Raw genomic sequence first — 20,000 nt, 5'->3', positions numbered from 1 at the left:
TCTCCCCTCTCTCTCTTTCTCTCTCCTCTCTCTCTTTCTCTCTTTCTCTCTTCCCTCTCACCTCTCTCTCTTTCTCTCTCCTTCTCTCTTCCCTCTCCCCTATCTCTCTTTCTCTCTACTTCTCCCCTCTCTCTATTTCTCTCTCTGTCTCTCCTTCCTCTCTCTCTCCTCTCTTCCCTCTCCCCTCTCCCTTTCTCTCTCCTCTCTCTCTATGACCTCTCCCCTGTCTCTCCTTTCTCTCCCCTCTCCCCTTTTCTCTCCCCCTGTCTCTCCTTTCTCCCTCTCCTCATGTGTTCTTTCTTCTCTTTATCCAATGATTTAAACACACAGAGACAGGAGGGTTACAACTGGAACATGGAAACCATTTTCCAATCTCCTTAATCCCTCCCAAATCTCTTATTTTATTCTCCCAAATCTCTCCTTTTCTTTCCTCTTCTGACATTCCCTATATTGTTTGTATTTTAGTAGGTCGTCACGCTGGGGAATTGGCGATATCTCTGGTGGTTACCCTCTGTTCTGACTTTCCATCCAATGAGCTGGTCGCTTTTCAGAGAACAAGACTCCATGTTCACTTCAGGGCCAAACTCAGTTTCTTGCCACTAGAATATCCCAGCTGTCTGGCCACTAAGTCAAGGGTGAAATACCAGAGGGAGGTCTATCTACCAGAGGAGGGTCTGTCTACCAGAGGAGGGTACATCTACCAGAGGAGGGTTTATATACCAGAGGAGGGTCTATCTACCAGAGGAGGGTTTATCTACCAGAGGAGGGTAAATCTACCAGAGGAGGGTTTATATACCAGAGGAGGGTCTATCTACCAGAGGAGGGTACATCTACCAGAGGAGGGTTTATCTACTGGAGGAGGGTCTATCTACCAGAGGAGGGTTTATCTACCAGAGGAGGGTAAATCTACCAGAGGAGGGTTTATATACCAGAGGAGGGTCTATCTACCAGAGGAGGGTCTATCTACCAGAGGACGGTATATCTACTGGAGGAGGGTCTATATAGCAGAGGAGGGTCTATATACCAGAGGAGGGTCTATCTACCAGAGGAGGGTCTATCTACCAGAGGAGGGTCTATCTACCAGAGGAGGGTCTATATACCAGAGGAGGGTCTATCTACCAGAGGAGGGTCTATATACCAGAGGAGGGTTTATATACCAGAGGAGGGGCTATCTACCAGAGGAGGGTCTATCTACCAGAGGAGGGTCTATAAACCAGAGGAGGGTCTATAAACCAGAGGAGGGTCTATATACCAGAGGAGGGTCTATATACCAGAGGAGGGTCTATATACCAGAGGAGGGTCTATCTACCAGAGGAGGGTCTATCTACCAGAGGAGGGTCTATATACCAGAGGAGGGTCTATAAACCAGAGGAGGGTCTATCTACCAGAGGGGGTCTATCTACCAGAGGAGGGTCTATATGCCAGAGGAGGGTCTATCTACCAGAGGGGGTCTATATACCAGAGGAGGGTATATCTACCAGAGGAGGGTCTATCTACCAGAGGAGGGTCTATATACCAGAGGAGGGTTTATATACCAGAGGAGGGTCTATCTACCAGAGGAGGGTCTACATACCAGAGGAGGGTTTATATACCAGAGGAGGGTCTATCTACCAGAGGAGGGTCTATATACCAGAGGAGGGTTTATATACCAGAGGAGGGTCTATATACCAGAGGAGGGTCTATCTAAAGAGGGGGTCTATCTACCTGAGGAGGGTCTATCTACCTGAGGAGGGTCTATCTACCAGAGGGTCTATCTACCAGAGGAGGGTCTATCTACCAGAGGAGGGTCTATCTACCAGAGGAGGGTCTATATACCAGAGGAGGGTCTATCTACCAGAGGGTCTAGGGGTCTATATACCAGAGGAGGGTCTATCTACCAGAGGAGGGTCTATCTACCAGAGGAGGGTCTATATACCAGAGGGTCTATATACCAGAGGAGGGTCTATATACCAGAGGGTCTATCTACCAGAGAGTCTATATACCAGAGGAGGGTCTATCTACCAGAGGAGGGTCTATCTACCAGAGGAGGGTCTATCTACCAGAGGAGGGTCTATCTACCAGAGGAGGGTCTATCTACCAGAGGGTCTATATACCAGAGGAGGGTCTATCTACCAGAGGAGGGTCTATCTACCAGAGAGGGTCTATATACCAGATGAGCGTCTATCTACCAGAGGGTCTATATACCAGAGGAGGGTCTATATACCAGAGGGTCTATCTACCAGAGGAGGGTCTATATACCATAGGAGGGTCTATCTACCAGAGGGTCTATATACCAGAGGAGGGTCTATCTACCAGAGGGTCTATCTACCAGAGGGTCTATCCACCAGAGGAGGGTCTATATACCAGAGGGTCTATATACCAGAGGAGGGTCTATCTATCAGAGGAGGGTCTATCTACCAGAGGAGGGTCTATCTACCAGAGGAGGGTCTATATACCAGAGGGTCTATCTACCAGAGGAGGGTCTATCTACCAGAGGGGGTCTATCTACCAGAGGGTCTATATACCAGAGGAGGGTCTATCTACCAGAGGGTCTATATACCAGAGGAGGGTCTATCTACCAGAGGAGGGTCTATCTACCAGAGGAGGGTCTATCTACCAGAGGAGGGTCTATCTACCAGAGGGTCTATCTACCAGAGGAGGGTCTATCTACCAGAGGGTCTATATACCAGAGGAGGGTCTATCTACCAGAGGAGGGTCTATCTACCAGAGGGTCTATATACCAGAGGAGGGTCTATCTACCAGAGGGTCTATATACCAGAGGAGGGTCTATCTACCAGAGGGTCTATATACCAGAGGAGGGTCTATATACCAGAGGGTCTATCTACCAGAGGAGGGTATATCTACCAGAGGAGGGTTTATATACCAGAGGGGCCCTGTACCCAGCCCTCTATCCAGTCCTGTACCCAACCCTGTACACAGCCCTCTATCCAGCCCTGTACCCAGCCCTGTACCCAGCCCTCTATCCAGCCCTCTCTCCAGCCCTGTACCCAACCCTGTACCCAGCCCTCTATCCAGCCCTGTACCCAACCCTGTACCCAGCCCTGTAGCCAACCCTGTATCCAACCCTGTACCCAACCCTGTACCCAACCCTGTACCCAACCCTGTAACCCAGCCCTGCACCCAGCCCTGTAACCCAGCCCTGTACCCAGCCCTGTACCCAGCCCTGTACCCAACCCTGTACCCAACCCTTTAACCCAGTCCTCTATCCAGCCCTGTACCCAACCCTGTACCCAACCCTGTACCCAACCCTGTACCCAACCCTCTACCCAGCCCTGTACCCAACCCTGCCCAGCCCTCTATCCAGCCCTCTATCCAACCCTGTACCCAACCCTGTACCCAACCCTGTACCCAACCCTCTACCCAGTCCTGTACCCAACCCTTTAACCCAGTTCTCTATCCAGCCCTGTACCCAACCCTGTACCCAACCCTCTACCCAGCCCTGTACCCAACCCTGTACCCAGCCCTCTATCCAGCCCTCTATCCAACCCTGTAACCCAGCCCTGTACACAGCCCTCTATCCAACCCTGGACCCAACCCTGTAATCCAGCCCTCTATCCAGCCCTCTATCAAGCCCTCTATCCAGTCCTGTACCCAACCCTGTAACCCAGTCCTCTATCCAGCCCTGTACCCAACCCTCTATCCAGCCCTCTATCCAGTCCTGTACCCAACCCTGTAACCCAGCCCTCTATCCAACCCTAACCCAACCCTCTATCCAGCCCTGTACCCAGCTCTTTACCCAACCCTGTACCCAGCCCTGTACCCAGCCCTCTATCCAGCCCTGTACCCAGCTCTGTACCCAACCCTGTACCCAGCCCTGCACCCAACCCTGTACCCAACCCTGTACTCAACCCTGTAACCAACCCTGTACCCAACCCTCTACCCAGCCCTGTACCCAGTCCTGTACCCAACCCTGTACCCAAACATGTACCCAGCCCTGTAGCCAACCCTGTAACCCAGACTTCTATCCAGCCCTGTACCCAACCCTGTACCCAACCCTGTAACCCAGTCCTCTATCCAGCCCTGTACCCAACCCTGTACCCAGCCCTGTAGCCAACCCTGTACCCAGCCCTGTACCCAGCCCTGTACCCAACCCTGTACCCAACCCTGTACCCAACCCTGTACACAACTCTCTACCCAACCCTCTACCCAACCCTCTATCCAGACCTGTACCCAGCTCTGTACCCAACCCTGTACCCTGCCCTGTACCCAGCCCTATAGGGTCATGGAGACATAGGACCAGGATCATGGAGATATAGGACCAGGGTCATGGAGATATAGGACCAGGGTCATGAGATATAGGACCAGGGTCATGGAGATATATGACCAGGGTCATGGAGACATAGGACCAGGATCATGGAGATATAGGACCAGGGTCATGGAGATATAGAACCAGGGTCATGAGATATAGGACCAGGGTCATGGAGATGACTGATCTCAGGGTCAGGCTGGAGGTCAGGGGGTGGGGATGGGAGTAGGTTCTATATAACTCACAGTGCAATGCGATTTTTGCATTGAACTTAAATGAACATTTTCAACTTTCTTTACGTTATTGGAGTATAATGTCCATACTCTGTGTTAATTGTCTGATCTTTCTCTACCAATCAACACTCACACAGGGCAAAGGTACATGCTGGAGAAAGATCAATGCCCACCGTCATCTTCTCCTGTTTGTTTTTTGTTTACCTTGTGTGAAATGCTCATGAAGTTGAATTCATTGATTGATTGATCAGTTGGTTGGTTGGTTGATCAATCTGTTGGTTAACTTGTTGTTTGATTGACTGATTGATCAAGCGATTGGCTGGTTGATAGGTGACAGAGCCTACCTGTGAGGTGATGAGGGGTTCCTTGTCATCGATGTCGATCAGAACATCGTCACGAGGCGTCTGGACAACCTCCTCTGAATAATACACACAGCAGAAGGTTCGTAATGGTCCACGTGACGTTTCCAGGACAGTGATATGTTTTATGTTGTGTTTAAGTACCTTCCTTTATCAACAAACACCATATTTTCTTTACAGCCAGTAACTCAACGTACTCCCTTTCATCTCTTCTTCCTCCAGCCCCCTCCCTCCTCTCTCTATCCCTCTCTTACCAGGCTCGTCCTCTTCCTCCTCCCCCTCTTCCTCAGGGGTACAGCGATAGTCCTCCAGGTTCCTGATTGTACACTGTCCCACCACCGGTTTCCTCCCAAACTGTCTGTTGTCGATGATCTTCAGAATGATAGGTGGCATATAAAGCTCCTCACAGGGCAGTCTCTGGAGAGAAGAGGAGAGAGGAGAGGAGGATGAGAGAGGAGGGGAGAGGAGGATGAGAGAGGAGGACGCAGGAGGGGAGAGGAGAGAAGAGGAGGGAGGAGGACAGAGGAGGATGAGAAAGTAGGAGAGAGTAGGGGAGAGGAGGGGGGGAGGAGGACAGAGGAGGAGGGAGGAGGACAGAGGAGGGGAGAGGAGAGAAGAGGAGGGAGGAGGACAGAGGAGGATGAGAAAGTAGGAGAGAGGAGGGGACAGGAGGGAGGAGGAGAGAAGAGGAGGGAGGAGGACAGAGGAGGATGAGAGAGGAGGAGAGAGGAGGGGAGAGGAGAGGAGGGGAGAGGAGGATGAGAAAGGGAGAGAGGAGGGGAAAGGGAGGAGAGAGAAGAGGAGGGAGGAGGACAGAGGAGGATGAGAGAGGAGGAGAGTAGGGGGAGAGGAGGAGGGAGGAGGACAGAGGAGGATGAGAGAGGAGGAGAGAGGAGGGGAGAGGAGGGAGGAGGAGAGAAGAGGAGGGAGGAGGACAGAGGATGAGAGAGTAGGGGAGAGGGGGAGGGAGGAGGAGAGAAGAGGAGGAGGAGGACAGCGGAGGATGAGAGAGGAGGAGAGAGTAGGGGAGAGGAGGAGGGAAGAGGAGAGAGGAGGAGAGAGGAGGAGAGAGGGGGAGAGGAGGGAGGAGGAGAGAAGAGGAGGGAGGAGGACAGAGGAGGATGAGAGAGGAGGAGAGAGGAGGGCGGAGGAGAGAAGAGGAGGGAGGAGGACAGAGGAGGATGAGAGAGGAGGAGAGAGTAGGGGAGAGGAGGAGGGAGGAGGAGAGAGGAGGAGAGAGGAGGAGAGAGGAGGGGAGAGGAGGGAGGAGGATAGAAGAGGAGGGAGGAGGACAGAGGAGGATGAGAGAGGAGGAGAGAGGAGGGGAGAGGAGGAGGGAGGAGGAGAGAGGAGGAGAGAGGAGGAGAGGGAAGACAGGGATTGAGAGGGGAGACAGGGATTGAGAGTGAGAGGGGAGACAGGGATTGAGAGTGAGAGGAGAGACAGGGATTGAGAGTGAGAGGAGAGACAGGGATTGAGATTGAGAGGGGAGACAGGGATTGAGAGTGAGAGTGAAAGACAGGGATTGAGAGTGAAAGACAGGGATTGAGAGGGGAGACAGGGATTGAGAGGGGAGACAGGGATTGAGAGGGGAGACAGGGATTGAGAGGGGAGACAGGGATAGAGAGGGGAGACAGGGATTGACAGTGAAAGACAGGGATTGAGAGTGAAAGACAGGGATTGAGAGGGGAGACAGGGATTGAGAGGGGAGACAGGGATTGAGAGTGAAAGACAGGGATTGAGAGGGGAGATAGGGATTGAGAGGGGAGACAGGGATTGAGAGTGAAAGACAGGGATTGAGAGTGACGGACAGGGATTGAGAGGGGAGACAGGGATTGAGAGGGGAGACAGGGATTGAGAGGGGAGACAGGGATTGAGAGGGGAGACAGGGATTGAGAATGAGAGGTGAGACAGGGATTGAGAGTGAGAGGGTAGACAGGGATTGACAGTGAGAGGGGAGACAGGGATTGAGAGTGAGAGGGGAGACAGGGATTGAGAGGGGAGACAGGGATTGAGATTGAGAGGGGAGACAGGGATTGAGATTGAGAGGGGGATTGAGATTGAGAGAGGAGACAGGGATTGAGAGTGAGAGGGAGACAGGGATTGAGAGTGAGAGGGGAGACAGGGATTGAGATTGAGAGGGGAGACAGGGATTGAGAGGGGAGACAGGGATTGAGATTGAGAGGGGAGACAGGGATTGAGATTGAGAGGGGAGACAGGGATTGAGAGTGAGAGAGGAGAAGGGGATTGAGAGTGAGAGGGGAGACAGGGATTGAGAGTGGAGACAGGGATTGAGATTGAGAGGGGAGACAGGGATTGAGAGGGGAGACAGGGATTGAGAGGGGAGACAGGGATTGAGATTGAGAGGGGAGACAGGGATTGAGATTGAGAGGGGAGACAGGGATTGAGAGGAGAGAGGAGAAGGGGATTGAGAGTGAGAGGGGAGACAGGGATTGAGAGTGGAGACAGGGATTGAGATTGAGAGGGGAGAAAGGGATTGAGAGTGGAGACAGGGATTGAGATTGAGAGGGGAGACAGGGATTGAGATTGAGAGGGGAGACAGGGATTGAGATTGAGAGACAGGGATTGAGAAGGAGACAGGGATTGAGAGGGGAGACAGGGATTGAGAGGGGAGACGGGGATTGAGAGGGGAGACGGGGATTGAGAGGAGAGGGGACAGGGATTGAGAGTGAGAGGGGAGACAGGGATTGAGAGTGAGAGGGGAGACAGGGATTGAGAGGGAGAGGGGAGACAGGGGATTGAGAGGGGAGACAGGGGGATTGAGAGGGGAGACAGGGGGATTGAGAGGGAGAGGGGAGACAGGGATTGAGAGGGGAGACAGGGATTGAGAGGGGAGACAGGGATTGAGAGGGGAGACAGGGATTGAGAGGGGAGACAGGGATTGAGAGTGAGAGGGGAGACAGGGATTGAGAGTGAGAGGGGAGACAGGGATTGAGAGTGAGAGGGGAGACAGGGATTGAGAGTGAGAGTGGAGACAGGGATTGAGAGTGAGAGGGGAGACAGGGATTGAGAGGGGAGACAGGGATTGAGAGGGGAGACAGGGGGATTGAGAGGGGAGACAGGGGGATTGAGAGGGGAGACAGGGATTGAGAGGGGAGACAGGGATTGAGAGGGGAGACAGGGATTGAGAGGGGAGACAGGGATTGAGAGGGGAGACAGGGATTGAGAGGGGAGACAGGGATTGAGAGGGGAGACAGGGATTGAGAGGGGAGACAGGGATTGAGAGGGGAGACAGGGATTGAGAGGGGAGACAGGGATTGAGAGGGGAGACAGGGATTGAGAGGGGAGACAGGGAGAGAGGGGAGACAGGGATTGAGAGGGAGACAGGGATTGAGAGGGGAGACAGGGATTGAGAGGGGAGACAGGGGGATTGAGAGGGGAGACAGGGATTGAGAGGGGAGACAGGGATTGAGAGGGGAGACAGGGATTGAGAGGGGAGACAGGGATTGAGAGGGGAGACAGGGATTGAGAGGGGAGACAGGGGGATTGAGAGGGGAGACAGGGATTGAGAGGGAGACAGGGATTGAGAGGGGAGACAGGGATGAAGGGGAGAGGATGGATAATGAGAGGGAGAAGATGTGATCCAGGGGAGACATGCCACTGAGAGGGAAGATTACTTTCCCTGTTCTCTCATTCGAGGGGATGTTTATTTTTCCAGGGGGATTTGATTGATGGGGAGACAGGGGGATTGAGTTTCTAGGGGAGACAGGGATTGAGAGGGGAGACAGGGATTGAGAGGGGAGACAGGGGGATTGAGAGGGGAGACAGGGTCTCTTGAGAGGGGAGACAGGGGGATTGAGAGGGGAGACAGAGGATTGAGGAGTGGAGGGTCTCAGGGGATTGAGAGGGGAGACAGGGGATTGAGAGGGGAGACAGGGATTGAGAGTGAGACTGAGACAGGGGGATTGAGAGGAGGAGACAGGGAGGGAGGGCCTGAGACAGGGATATGAGAGGGTCTCTCAGGGATGAGACTGAGACAGGGATTGAGAGGGGAGAGGGGAAAGAACAGATGAAGTAATGAGGATGGATAATAGAGAGGGATGAAGATGTGATCCAGTCAGACATGCCACTAGGAGAACATTACTTTCCCTGTTCTCTCATTCGATCGGATGTTTATTTTTCCACTCCTCAGATTTGATTGGATGTAACTGTCTAAACAGAACATCAGTACGCTCAGCCAGCCCAGGAACACGTGATCACATGTCTAAGACTGGAAATGCTATTACACTATGTTGTTTACTGTTTCTACACAGCTCCATGCGGACTCATCCAGGACGAGCATCCTCAGGACTGTTATGGAGGGTCTCTCTCTGCCTGATGAGGACTGTTACGGAGGGTCTCTCTCTGCCTGATGAGGACTGATACGGAGGGTCTCTCTCTGCCTGATGAGGACGGATACGGAGGGTCTCTCTCTGCCTGATGAGGACTGTTATGAGGGTCTGCCTGATGAGGACTGTTATGGAGGGTCTCTCTGCCTGATGAGGACTGTTATGGAGGGTCTCTCTCTGCCTGATGAGTACTGATACGGAGGGTCTCTCTCTGCCTGATGAGGACTGTTACGGAGGGTCTCTCTCTGCCTGATGAGGACTGTTATGGAGGGTCTCTCTCTGCCTGATGAGGACTGTTATGGAGGGTCTCTCTCTGCCTGATGAGGACTGATACGGAGGGTCTCTCTCTGTCTGATGATGACTGTTATGGAGGGTCTCTCTCTGTCTGATGATGACTGTTATAGAGGGTCTCTCTCTGTCTGATGAGGACTGTTATGGAGGGTCTCTCTCTGTCTGATGAGGACTGTTATAGAGGGTCTCTCTCTGTCTGATGATGACTGTTATGGAGGGTCTCTCTGTCTGATGATGACTGTTATGGAGGGTCTCTCTCTGTCTGATGATGACTGTTATGGAGGGTCTCTCTCTGCCTGATGATGACTGTTATGGAGGGTCTCTCTCTGTCTGATGATGACTGTTATGGAGGGTCTCTCTCTGCCTGATGATGACTGTTATAGAGGGTCTCTCTCTGCCTGATGAGGACTGTTACGGAGGGTCTCTCTGCCTGATGAGGACTGTTACGGAGGGTCTCTCTCTGCCTGATGAGGACTGTTACGGAGGGTCTCTCTCTGCCTGATGAGGACTGTTACGGAGGGTCTCTCTCTGCCTGATGAGGACTGTTACGGAGGGTCTCTCTCTGCCTGATGAGGACTGTTACGGAGGGTCTCTCTCTGCCTGATGAGGACTGTTACGGAGGGTCTCTCTCTGCCTGATGAGGACTGTTATGGAGGGTCTCTCTCTGCCTGATGAGGACTGATACGGAGGGTCTCTCTCTGCCTGATGAGGACTGATACGGAGGGTCTCTCTCTGCCTGATGAGGACTGATACGGAGGGTCTCTCTGCCTGATGAGGACTGTTACGGAGGGTCTCTCTCTGCCTGATGAGGACTGTTACGGAGGGTCTCTCTCTGCCTGATGAGGACTGATACGGAGGGTCTCTCTCTGCCTGATGAGGACTGATACGGAGGGTCTCTCTCTGCCTGATAAGGACTGTTACGGAGGGTCTCTCTCTGCCTGATGAGGACTGATACGGAGGGTCTCTCTCTGCCTGATGAGGACTGTTACGGAGGGTCTCTCTCTGCCTGATGAGGACTGATACGGAGGGTCTCTCTCTGCCTGATGAGGACTGATACGGAGGGTCTCTCTGCCTGATGAGGACTGTTACGGAGGGTCTCTCTCTGCCTGATGAGGACTGTTACGGAGGGTCTTCTCTGCCTGATGAGGACTGTTACGGAGGGTCTCTCTCTGCCTGATGAGGACTGATACGGAGGGTCTCTCTCTGCCTGATGAGGACTGATACGGAGGGTCTCTCTCTGCCTGATGAGGACTGATACGGAGGGTCTCTCTCTGCCTGATGAGGACTGTTACGGAGGGTCTCTCTCTGTCTGATGATGACTGTTATGGAGGGTCTCTCTCTGTCTGATGATGACTGTTATGGAGGGTCTCTCTCTGCCTGATGAGGACTGTTATGGAGGGCCTCTCTCTTCCTAATGAGGACTGTTATAGAGGGTCTCTCTCTGTCTGATGATGACTGTTATGGAGGGTCTCTCTCTGTCTGATGATGACTGTTATGGAGGGTCTCTCTCTGCCTGATGAGGACTGTTATGGAGGGTCTCTCTCTGCCTGATGAGGACTGTTATGGAGGGTCTCTCTGCCTGGTGAGGACTGTTATGGAGGGCCTCTCTCTTCCTAATGAGGACTGTTATAGAGGGTCTCTCTCTGCCTGATGAGGACTATTATGGAGGGCCTCTCTCTGCCTGATGAGGACTGTGTCCCAAATGACAACTTATTCTCTATACAGGTCTCTGGTCAAAACCTTAGCACTGTGTTGACATTAGACATTCAGTCTCTCTGTTCTGGTGAATTATGACATCTATTGTCACAAAAAAACATTCTGTGGCGGACTGAACTAGAATCAAATAGTCTCAGCGATATGCAACTTTTCAGGGAAGTCAGAAACCAACACACGCAGTCAGTTGGGAAAGCAAAGGCTAGCTTTTTCAAACAGAAATGTGCATCCTGCAGCTCTAATTCCCAAAATTTTTGGGACAGTGTAAAGTCCATGGAGAACACGAGCACCTCCTCCCAGCCGCCCACCGCTCTGAGGCTAGGAAACACTGTCACCACCGATAAATCCACGATAATCGAGAATTTCAATAAGCATTTCTCGACGGTTTGCAAATGCTTTCCTCCTGGCTACCCCAACCCCGGCCAACAGCTCCGCACTCCCCATAGCTACTTGCCCAAACCTCCCCAGCTTCTCCTTCACCCAAATCCAGATAGCAGATGTTCTTGAAAGAGCTGCAAAGCCTGGACCCGTATAAATCAGCCGGGCTAGACAATCTGGACCCTCTCTTTCTAAAATTATCCACCGCCATTGTTGCAACCCCTATTACCAGTCTGTTCAACCTCTCTTTCATATCGTCCCAGATCCCAAGACTGGAAAGCTACCGTGGTCTTCCCCTCTACAAAGGGCGTGACACTCTAAACAAACTGTTGCACAGTTGAAGTCGGAAGTTTACAAACAACTTAGCCAAATACATTTAAACTCAGTTTTTCACAGTTCCTGACATTTAATCCTAGTAAAAATTCTCTGTCTTAGGTCAGTTAAGACCACCACTTTTTTTAAAGAATGTGAAATGTCAGAATAATAGTAGAGAACTAATTATTTCAGCTTTTATTTCTTTCATCACATTCCCAGTGGGTCAGAAGTTTACCTACACTCAGTATTTGGTAGCATTGCCTTTAAATTGTTTAACTTGGGTCAAACGTTTCTGGTAGCCTTCCACAAGCTTCCCACAATAAGTTGGGTGAATTTTGGCCCATTCCTCCTGATAGAGCTGGTATAACTGAATCAGGTTTGTAGGCCTCCTTGATCGCACACGCTTTTTCAGTTCTGCCCACAAATTTTCTATGAGATTGAGGTCAGGGCTTTGTGATGGCCATTCCAATACCTTGACTTTGTTGTCCTTAAGCCATTTTGCCACAGCTTCATTCATTGTCCAATAGGAAGACCCATTTGCGACCAAGCTTTAACTTCCTGACTGATGTCTTGAGATGTTGCTTCAGTATATCCACATTATTTTCCATCCTCATGAAGCCATCTATTTTGTGAAGTGCACCAGTCCCTCCTGCAGCAAAGCACCCCTACAACATGATGCTGCCACCCCCGTGCTTCATGGTTGGGATGGTGTTTTTCAGCTTGCAAGCCTCCCCCTTTTTCCTCCAAACATAACGATGGTCATTATGGCCAAACAGTTGTATTTTTGTTTTATCAGACCAGAGGACACTACTCCAAAACGTTTAATCTTTGTCCCCATGTGCATTTGCAAACCGTAGTCTTGCTTTTTTATGGCAGTTTTGGAGCAGTGGCTTCTTCCTTACTGAGTGGCCTTTCAGGTTATGTTGATATAGGACGCATTTTACTGTGGATATTGATACTTTTGTACCTGTTTCCTCCAGCATCTTCACAAGGTCCTTTCCTGTTGTTCTGGGATTGATTTGCACTTTTCGCACCAAAGTACGTTCATCTCCAGGAGACAGAACGCGTCTCCTTCTTGAGCGGTATGACGGCTGCGTGGTCCCATGGTGTTTATACTTGCGTATTATTGTTTGTACAGATGAACGTGGTACCTTCAGGCATTTGGAAACTGCTCACAAGGATGAACCAGACTTGTGGTGGTCTACAGTTTTTTTCTGAGGTCTTGGCTGATTTATTTTGATTTTCCTATGATGTCAAGCAAAGAGGCACAGAGTATGATGGTAGGCCTTGAAATACATCCACAGGTACACCTCCAATTGACTCAAATTATGTCAATTAGCCTATTAGAGGCTTCTAAAGCCATGGCATCATTTTCTGGAATTTTCCAAGCTGTTTAAAGGCACAGTCAACTTAGCGTATGTAAACTTCTGATTTCAACTCTATATCCATCCTGACCTGCCTTTCTAAGGTCTTTGAAAGCCAAGTTAACAAACCGATCACCGACCATTTCGAATCCCACCGTAACTTCTCTGCTGTGCAATCTGGTTTCAGAGCTGGTCACGGGTGCACCTCAGCCATGCTCAAAGTACTAAACGATATCATAACCGCCATCGATAAAAGACAGTACTGTGCAGCCGTCTTCATCGACCTGTCCAAGGCTTTCGACTCCGTCAATCACCATAATCTTTTCGGCAGACTCAACAGCATTGGTTTCTCAAATGACTGCCTCGCCTGGTTCACCAACTACTTCTCAGATAGAGTTCAACGTGTCAAATCGGAGGGCCTGTTGTCCGGACCTCTGGCAGTCTCTATGGGGGTACTACAGGGTTCAATTCTCAGGCCGACTCTTTTCTCTGTATATATCAACGATGTTGCTTTTGCTATGGGTGATTACCTGATCCACCTCCACAAGGACGACACCATTCTGTATACATCTGGCCCTTCTTTGGACACTGTGTTAACTAACCTCCAAACGAGCTTCAATGCCATTACAACTCTCCTTCCATGGCTTCCAACTGCTCTTAAACGCAAGTAAAACTAATTGCATGCTTTTACAACCGATCGCTGCCCGCCCGACTAGCATCACTACTCTGGACGATTCTTAGAATATGTGGACAACTACAAATACCTAGGTGTCTGGCTAGACTGTAAACTCTCCTTCCAGACTCATATTAAACATCTCCAATCCAAAATTAAATCTAGAATTGGCTTCCTATTTTGCAACAAAACCTCCTTCACTCATGCTGCCAAACATTCCCTCATGAAACTTACTATCCTACGGATCCTCGGGTTCAGCGATGCAATTTACAAAATAGCCTCCAACACTCTACTCAGCAAACTGGATGCAGTCTATCACAGTGCCATCCGTTTTGTCACCAAAGCCACATATACCACCCACAACCGCAACCTGTATGCTCTCGTCGGCTGGCCCTCGCAATATATATTCTTTGCTGGACCCACTGGCTCCAGGTCATCTATAAGTCTTTGCTAGGTAAAGCTCCGCCTTATCTCAGCTCACTGGACACTATAACAACACCCACCCATAGCACGTGCTCCAGCAGGTATATCTCACTGTTCATCCCCAAAGCCAACATCTCCTTTGCTCACCTTTCCTTCCAGTTCTCTGCTGCCAATGACTGGAACGAATTGCAAAAATCGCTGAAGTTGGAGACTTATATCTCCCTCACTAACTTGAAGCATCAGCTATCTGAGCAGCTAACTGATCGCTGCAGCTGTTCATAGCCCATCTGTAAATAGCCTAATCTACCTACCTCATCCCCACATTATTTTTATTTGCTTTTCTGCTCTTTTGCACACCAATATCTCTACTTGCACATCATCATCTGCACATCTATCACTCCAGTGTTCATTTGCTAAATTGTAATTACTATGGCCCATTTATTGCCTTACCTCCTCACGCCATTTGCACTTTTTTCTACTGTATTATTGATGTTGTATGTTTGTTTTACTCCATGTGTAACTCTGTGTTGCTGTCTGTGTCACACTGCTTTGCTTTATCTTGGCCAAGTGACAGTTGTAAATGAGAACTTGTTCTCAGCTGGCCTACCTGGTTAAATAAAGGTGTTCTCAGCTGGCCTACCTGGTTAAATAAAGGTGTTCTCAGCTGGCCTACCTGGTTAAATAAAGGTGTTCTCAGCTGACCTACCTGGTTAAATAAAGGTGTTCTCAGCTGGCCTACCTGGTTAAATAAAGGTGTTCTCAGCTGGCCTACCTGGTTAAATAAAGGTGTTCTCAGCTGGCCTACCTGGTTAAATAAAGGTGTTCTCAGCTGACCTACCTGGTTAAATAAAGGTGTTCTCAGCTGACCTACCTGGTTAAATAAAGGTGTTCTCAGCTGGCCTACCTGGTTAAATAAAGGTGTTCTCAGCTGGCCTACCTGGTTAAATAAAGGTGAAATATAAAATAAATAAAAAATACTATTGACATAGTGTAGGATCATATTGTTGAGTAACACTGATTCTACCTACTGTAGGATCATATTGTTGACTAACACTGATTCTACCTACTGTAGGATCATATTGTTGACTAACACTGATTCTACCTACTGTAGGATCATATTGTTGAGTAACACTGATTCTACCTACTGTAGGATCATATTGTTGAGTAACACTGATTCTACCTACTGTAGGATCATATTGTTGAGTAACACTGATTCTACCTACTGTAGGACCATATTGTTGAGTAACACTGATTCTATCTACTGTAGGACCATATTGTTGAGTAATACTATTTCCTGTTATAGAACACTGGAAGGTCATTAGTCTCTTGTTGATTCTAGTTCTCAATCAAACTAAGTTTATCGGGTCTGAGGTAGCTAGTGAAAGCAAAGAGTAAGGGCCTAGTGGTCGGTTTGGAACTGGGCCATGTGGATAAGGAGGCTAGGGTGAAGGGTAGGAGTGTACATTCTACTGATGAAGGCAGGGGGTAAGGGGCTAGGGTGAAGGGTAGAAGCATAGAGGCTAGTGATGAAGGTAGTGGGTAAGGGTGAAGGGTAGGAGTGTAGAGACTAGTGAGGAAGGTAGTGGGTAAGGGTGAAGGGTAGAAGCATAGAGGCTAGTGATGAAGGTAAAGGGTAAGGGGCTTAGGGTGAAGGGTAGGAGTGTAGAGGCTAGTGAGGAAGGTAGTGGGTAAGGGGCTAAGGTGAAGGGTAGGAGTGTAGAGGCTAGTGAGGAAGGTAGTGGGTAAGGGGCTAGGGTGAAGGGTAGGAGTGTAGAGGCTAGTGAGGAAGATAAAGGGTAAGGGGCTAGGGTGAAGGGTAGGAGTGTAGAGACTAGTGAGGAAGTTAGTGGGTAAGCTTTAAAGCCTAGTGGAGGGTTTGGAACCAGGTCTTACCACGTCTATGAAGAGTGTGTTGATGTCGAAGTTGGGTTTCTTCTTTGTAGATCGTATGACGCAGGACTGAACCATGATGCCTCCACACTCCACCTGCAGGCTGGGAGAGGTAACGCTAGCTAGCTGGAAGTTCTTCAGGTTACGCACTCCCCATGCCAAGATCTGGAGAGGAGAGGAGAGGAGAAAGAATGGATGGAGAGAGAGAGAGAGAGAGAGAGAGAGAGAGAGAGAGAGAGAGAGAGAGAAATGGATGGATGGAGAGAGAGAGAAAATGGATGGGAGAGAGAGAGCGAGAGAGAAAGAGAGAGAGAACAGTATCTAAGTTACCTATATAGAACAGGTTTGATACCGTAAGGAACCATGTAGATGTTGCAGTAGTAGTAGTATAGTAGTAGTAAAGTATTATAGAAGTAGTATTAGTGGTATAGAAGTATAGTGCAGTAGTAGTATAGTATCATATCATAACTATCACAAGGTAGTATTATGGTAGTATAATACTACCTTATGATATACTATAGTATTATAGTATTAAGTATCGTAAAGTATCATTATGTCATTAAGTATCATAAGGTAGTATTATAGTATATCACAGTAGTAGTATTATAGTAGTATTATTATAGTAATATTATTAGTAGTATAGTACTTTAACAGTGTTACTAGTTGAAGTATAATTCAGCAGCTGTATGGAAGTATAGCAGTATTAGTAGTAGTATAGTAGTACCAGTAGTAGTACAGTAGTATTAGCAGTAGTGTAGTAGTATTAGTAGTGGTATAGCAGTATCAGCAGTAGCATAGCAGTATTAGTAGTAGTATAGTAGTACCAGCAGTAGTACAGTAGTATTAGCAGTAGTGTAGTAGTATTAGTAGTGGTATAGCAGTATTAGCAGTAGCATAGCAGTATTAGTAGTAGCATAATAGTATTAGTAGCGGTATAGTAGTATCAGTAGTAGTATAGTAGTATTAGTAGTAGTATAGTAGTATTAGTAGTGGTGCATTGGTATTATCAGTGGTGTAGTAGTATTAGTAGTCATATAGTAGTATTAGTAGTAGTATAGTGGTATTCATAGTAGTATAGTAGTATTAGTAGTAGTAGTAGTATAGTATGTGTAGTGGAGCAGTAGTTGTATAGTGGCATAGTACAGTAGGGGTATTAGTGGTATGGAAGTATAATATAGTAGTATAGCACAGTAGTAGTATTAGTAGTATATCACAGTAGTAGTATATAGTATAACACAGTAGTAGTATTATAGTAGTATAGCATGGTAGTAGTATTAATAGTAGTATAGTATATTAGCATGATTACTAGTAGTGGTATAATGGTAGTATATGACATCAGTAGTAGTATAGTAATATAGTACAGTAGTAGTATTAGCAGTAGTGTAGTACAGTAGTAGCATTGGTAACATTATAGTAGTATTTGAGAGCAGTAGTAGTATAGTACAGTGGCAGTAGTAGTACCAGTAGTACTATAGTAGTATATGGCAGCAGTAGTATTCGTATTAGTATAGCACAGTAGTAGTAGTAGTGGAGTATAGTATTAGTAGTTATATAGTACAGTAGTAGTACTAGTATTAGTGCAGTAGTATATGACAGCAGCAGTAGTATAGTACAGTAGTAGTAGTAGTAGTAGTAGTATAGTAGTATACTGCAGTAGCAGTACCAGTAAGAGTATAGCAGCATATGACAGCAGTAGTAGTATAGTGCAGTAGCAGTATTATTATTAGTATAGTGGTAAAATACAGTTGTAGTATAGTACAGTAGTAGTTGTATAGTACAATAGTGGTACCAACAGTATAGTAGAGTAGCAGTATAGTACAGTAGCAGTATAGTACAGCGGTAGTATAGCAGTATAGTACAGTAGTAGTATAACACAGTAGTAGTATTAGTGTTATCATAGTAGTATAGAACAGTAGTAGTATAGTACAGTAGTAGTATTAGCGGACGTATATCACAGTAGTAGTATTAGCGTTAGCATAGTAGTATAGCACAGTAGTAGTATTAGTGTTAGCATAGTAGTATAGTACAGTAGTAGTATGACACAGTAGTAGTATTAGTGGTAGTATAGTACAGTAGTAGTATTAGTTGTAGTATGGCACAGTAGTAGTATTAGTGGTAGTATGGTACTGTAGTAGTATTATTGGTAGTATAGTACAGTAGTAGTATTATTGGTAGTATGGTACTGTAGTAGTATTATTGGTAGTATAGTACAGTAGTAGTATTAGTGGTAGTATGGTCCAGCAGTGGTATTAGCGGCAGTATGGTACAGTAGTAATATAGTACAGTTGTAGTATTAGTGGTAGTATGGTACAGTAGTAGTGTGGTACAGTAATAGTATTAGTGGTAGTATGGTACAGTTGTAGTATTAGCGGTAGTATGGTACAGTAGTAGTGTGGTACAGTAGTAGTATTAGTGGTAGTATAGTACAGTAGTAGTATTAGTAGTAGTATAGTACAGTAGTAGTATTAGTGGTAGTATAGTACAGTAGTAGTATTAGTGGTAATATGGTACAGTAGTAGTATGGTACAGTAGTACTACTAGTGGTAGTATAGTACAGTAGTAGTATTAGTGGTAGTATAGTACGGTAGTAGTTTTATTGGTAGTATAGTACAGTAGTAGTATTAGTGGTAATATGGTACAGTAGTAGTATGGTACAGTAGTACTACTAGTGGTAGTATAGTACAGTAGTAGTATTAGTAGTAGTATAGTACAGTAGTAGTATTAGTGGTAGTATAGTACAGTAGTAGTATTAGTGGTAATATGGTACAGTAGTAGTATGGTACAGTAGTACTACTAGTGGTAGTATAGCACAGTAGTAGTATTAGTGGTAGTATAGTACGGTAGTAGTTTTATTGGTAGTATAGTAGCATAGTACAATAGTAGTATTAGCGGTAGTATAGTACAGTAGTAGTATGGTACAGTAGTAGTATGGTACAGTGGTAGTATTAGCGGTAGTATAGTAGCATAGTACCGTAGTAGTGTTAGCGGTAGTATAGTACAGTAGTAGTATGGTACAGTAGTAGTATTAGTGGTAGTATAGTACAGTAGTAGTTTTAGTGGTAGTATAGTACAGTAGTAGTTTTAGTGGTAGTATAGTACAGTAGTAGTTTTAGTGGTAGTATAGTACAGTAGTAGTTTTAGTGGTAGTATAGTAGCATAGTACAGTTGTCGTAGAATAGCACCTCTACAGCAGTACGTTGTAGAACAGGTTTGATCCCCTGAGGAACCATGTAGACGTTGGGTTCTCTCTGAGGGGGCGGGTTCGGGAGGTCGGAATCCTTGGGCTGCCAATCAGAACACAGGCCAGGGATGGGTCAGAGGCGTGAGGTCATCCACAGGGGACAAAATGTAATATATGTGAGACAACACCAGAAGGGGAAACATTGAGACATAAGTGTGTATTTTAAACATGCTGATATTAAAGGAATATTAGTGGACAAATGAAGTGACAATAACATGACAACAACCGACGATAACATGACGATAACATGACGATAACATGACAATAACATGACAATAACATGACAATAACATGACGATAACATGACGATAACATGGCAACAACTGACGATAACGTGACAATAACGTGACAATAACGTGACAATAACATGACAACAACCGATGATAACATGACAATAACATGACAACAACTGACGATAACATGACAATAACGTGACAATAACATGACGATAACATGACAACAACTGAATAACGTGACAATAACGACAATAACGTGACAATAACATGACTATAACGTGACAATAAC

General features: G+C 47.4%; 1 protein-coding gene across 1 annotated transcript in view; it reads right to left on the bottom strand.

Annotated features, from left to right (window-relative positions):
- dysf (dysferlin, limb girdle muscular dystrophy 2B (autosomal recessive)) overlaps positions 1-20,000 on the bottom strand; it is a 198,377-nt gene that overhangs the window by 71,570 nt on the left and 106,807 nt on the right. Inside the window, 4 exon segments of the mRNA XM_042328089.1 lie at positions 4,824-4,897; positions 5,093-5,255; positions 16,238-16,399; positions 19,417-19,518. Of these exon segments, the coding sequence (XP_042184023.1) occupies positions 4,824-4,897; positions 5,093-5,255; positions 16,238-16,399; positions 19,417-19,518 (501 nt within the window).

Source organism: Oncorhynchus tshawytscha, linkage group LG10, assembly GCF_018296145.1.
Source record: "Oncorhynchus tshawytscha isolate Ot180627B linkage group LG10, Otsh_v2.0, whole genome shotgun sequence".
Lineage (NCBI taxonomy): Eukaryota > Metazoa > Chordata > Actinopteri > Salmoniformes > Salmonidae > Oncorhynchus > Oncorhynchus tshawytscha.
This window is presented reverse-complemented; position numbering and strand designations above follow the sequence as displayed.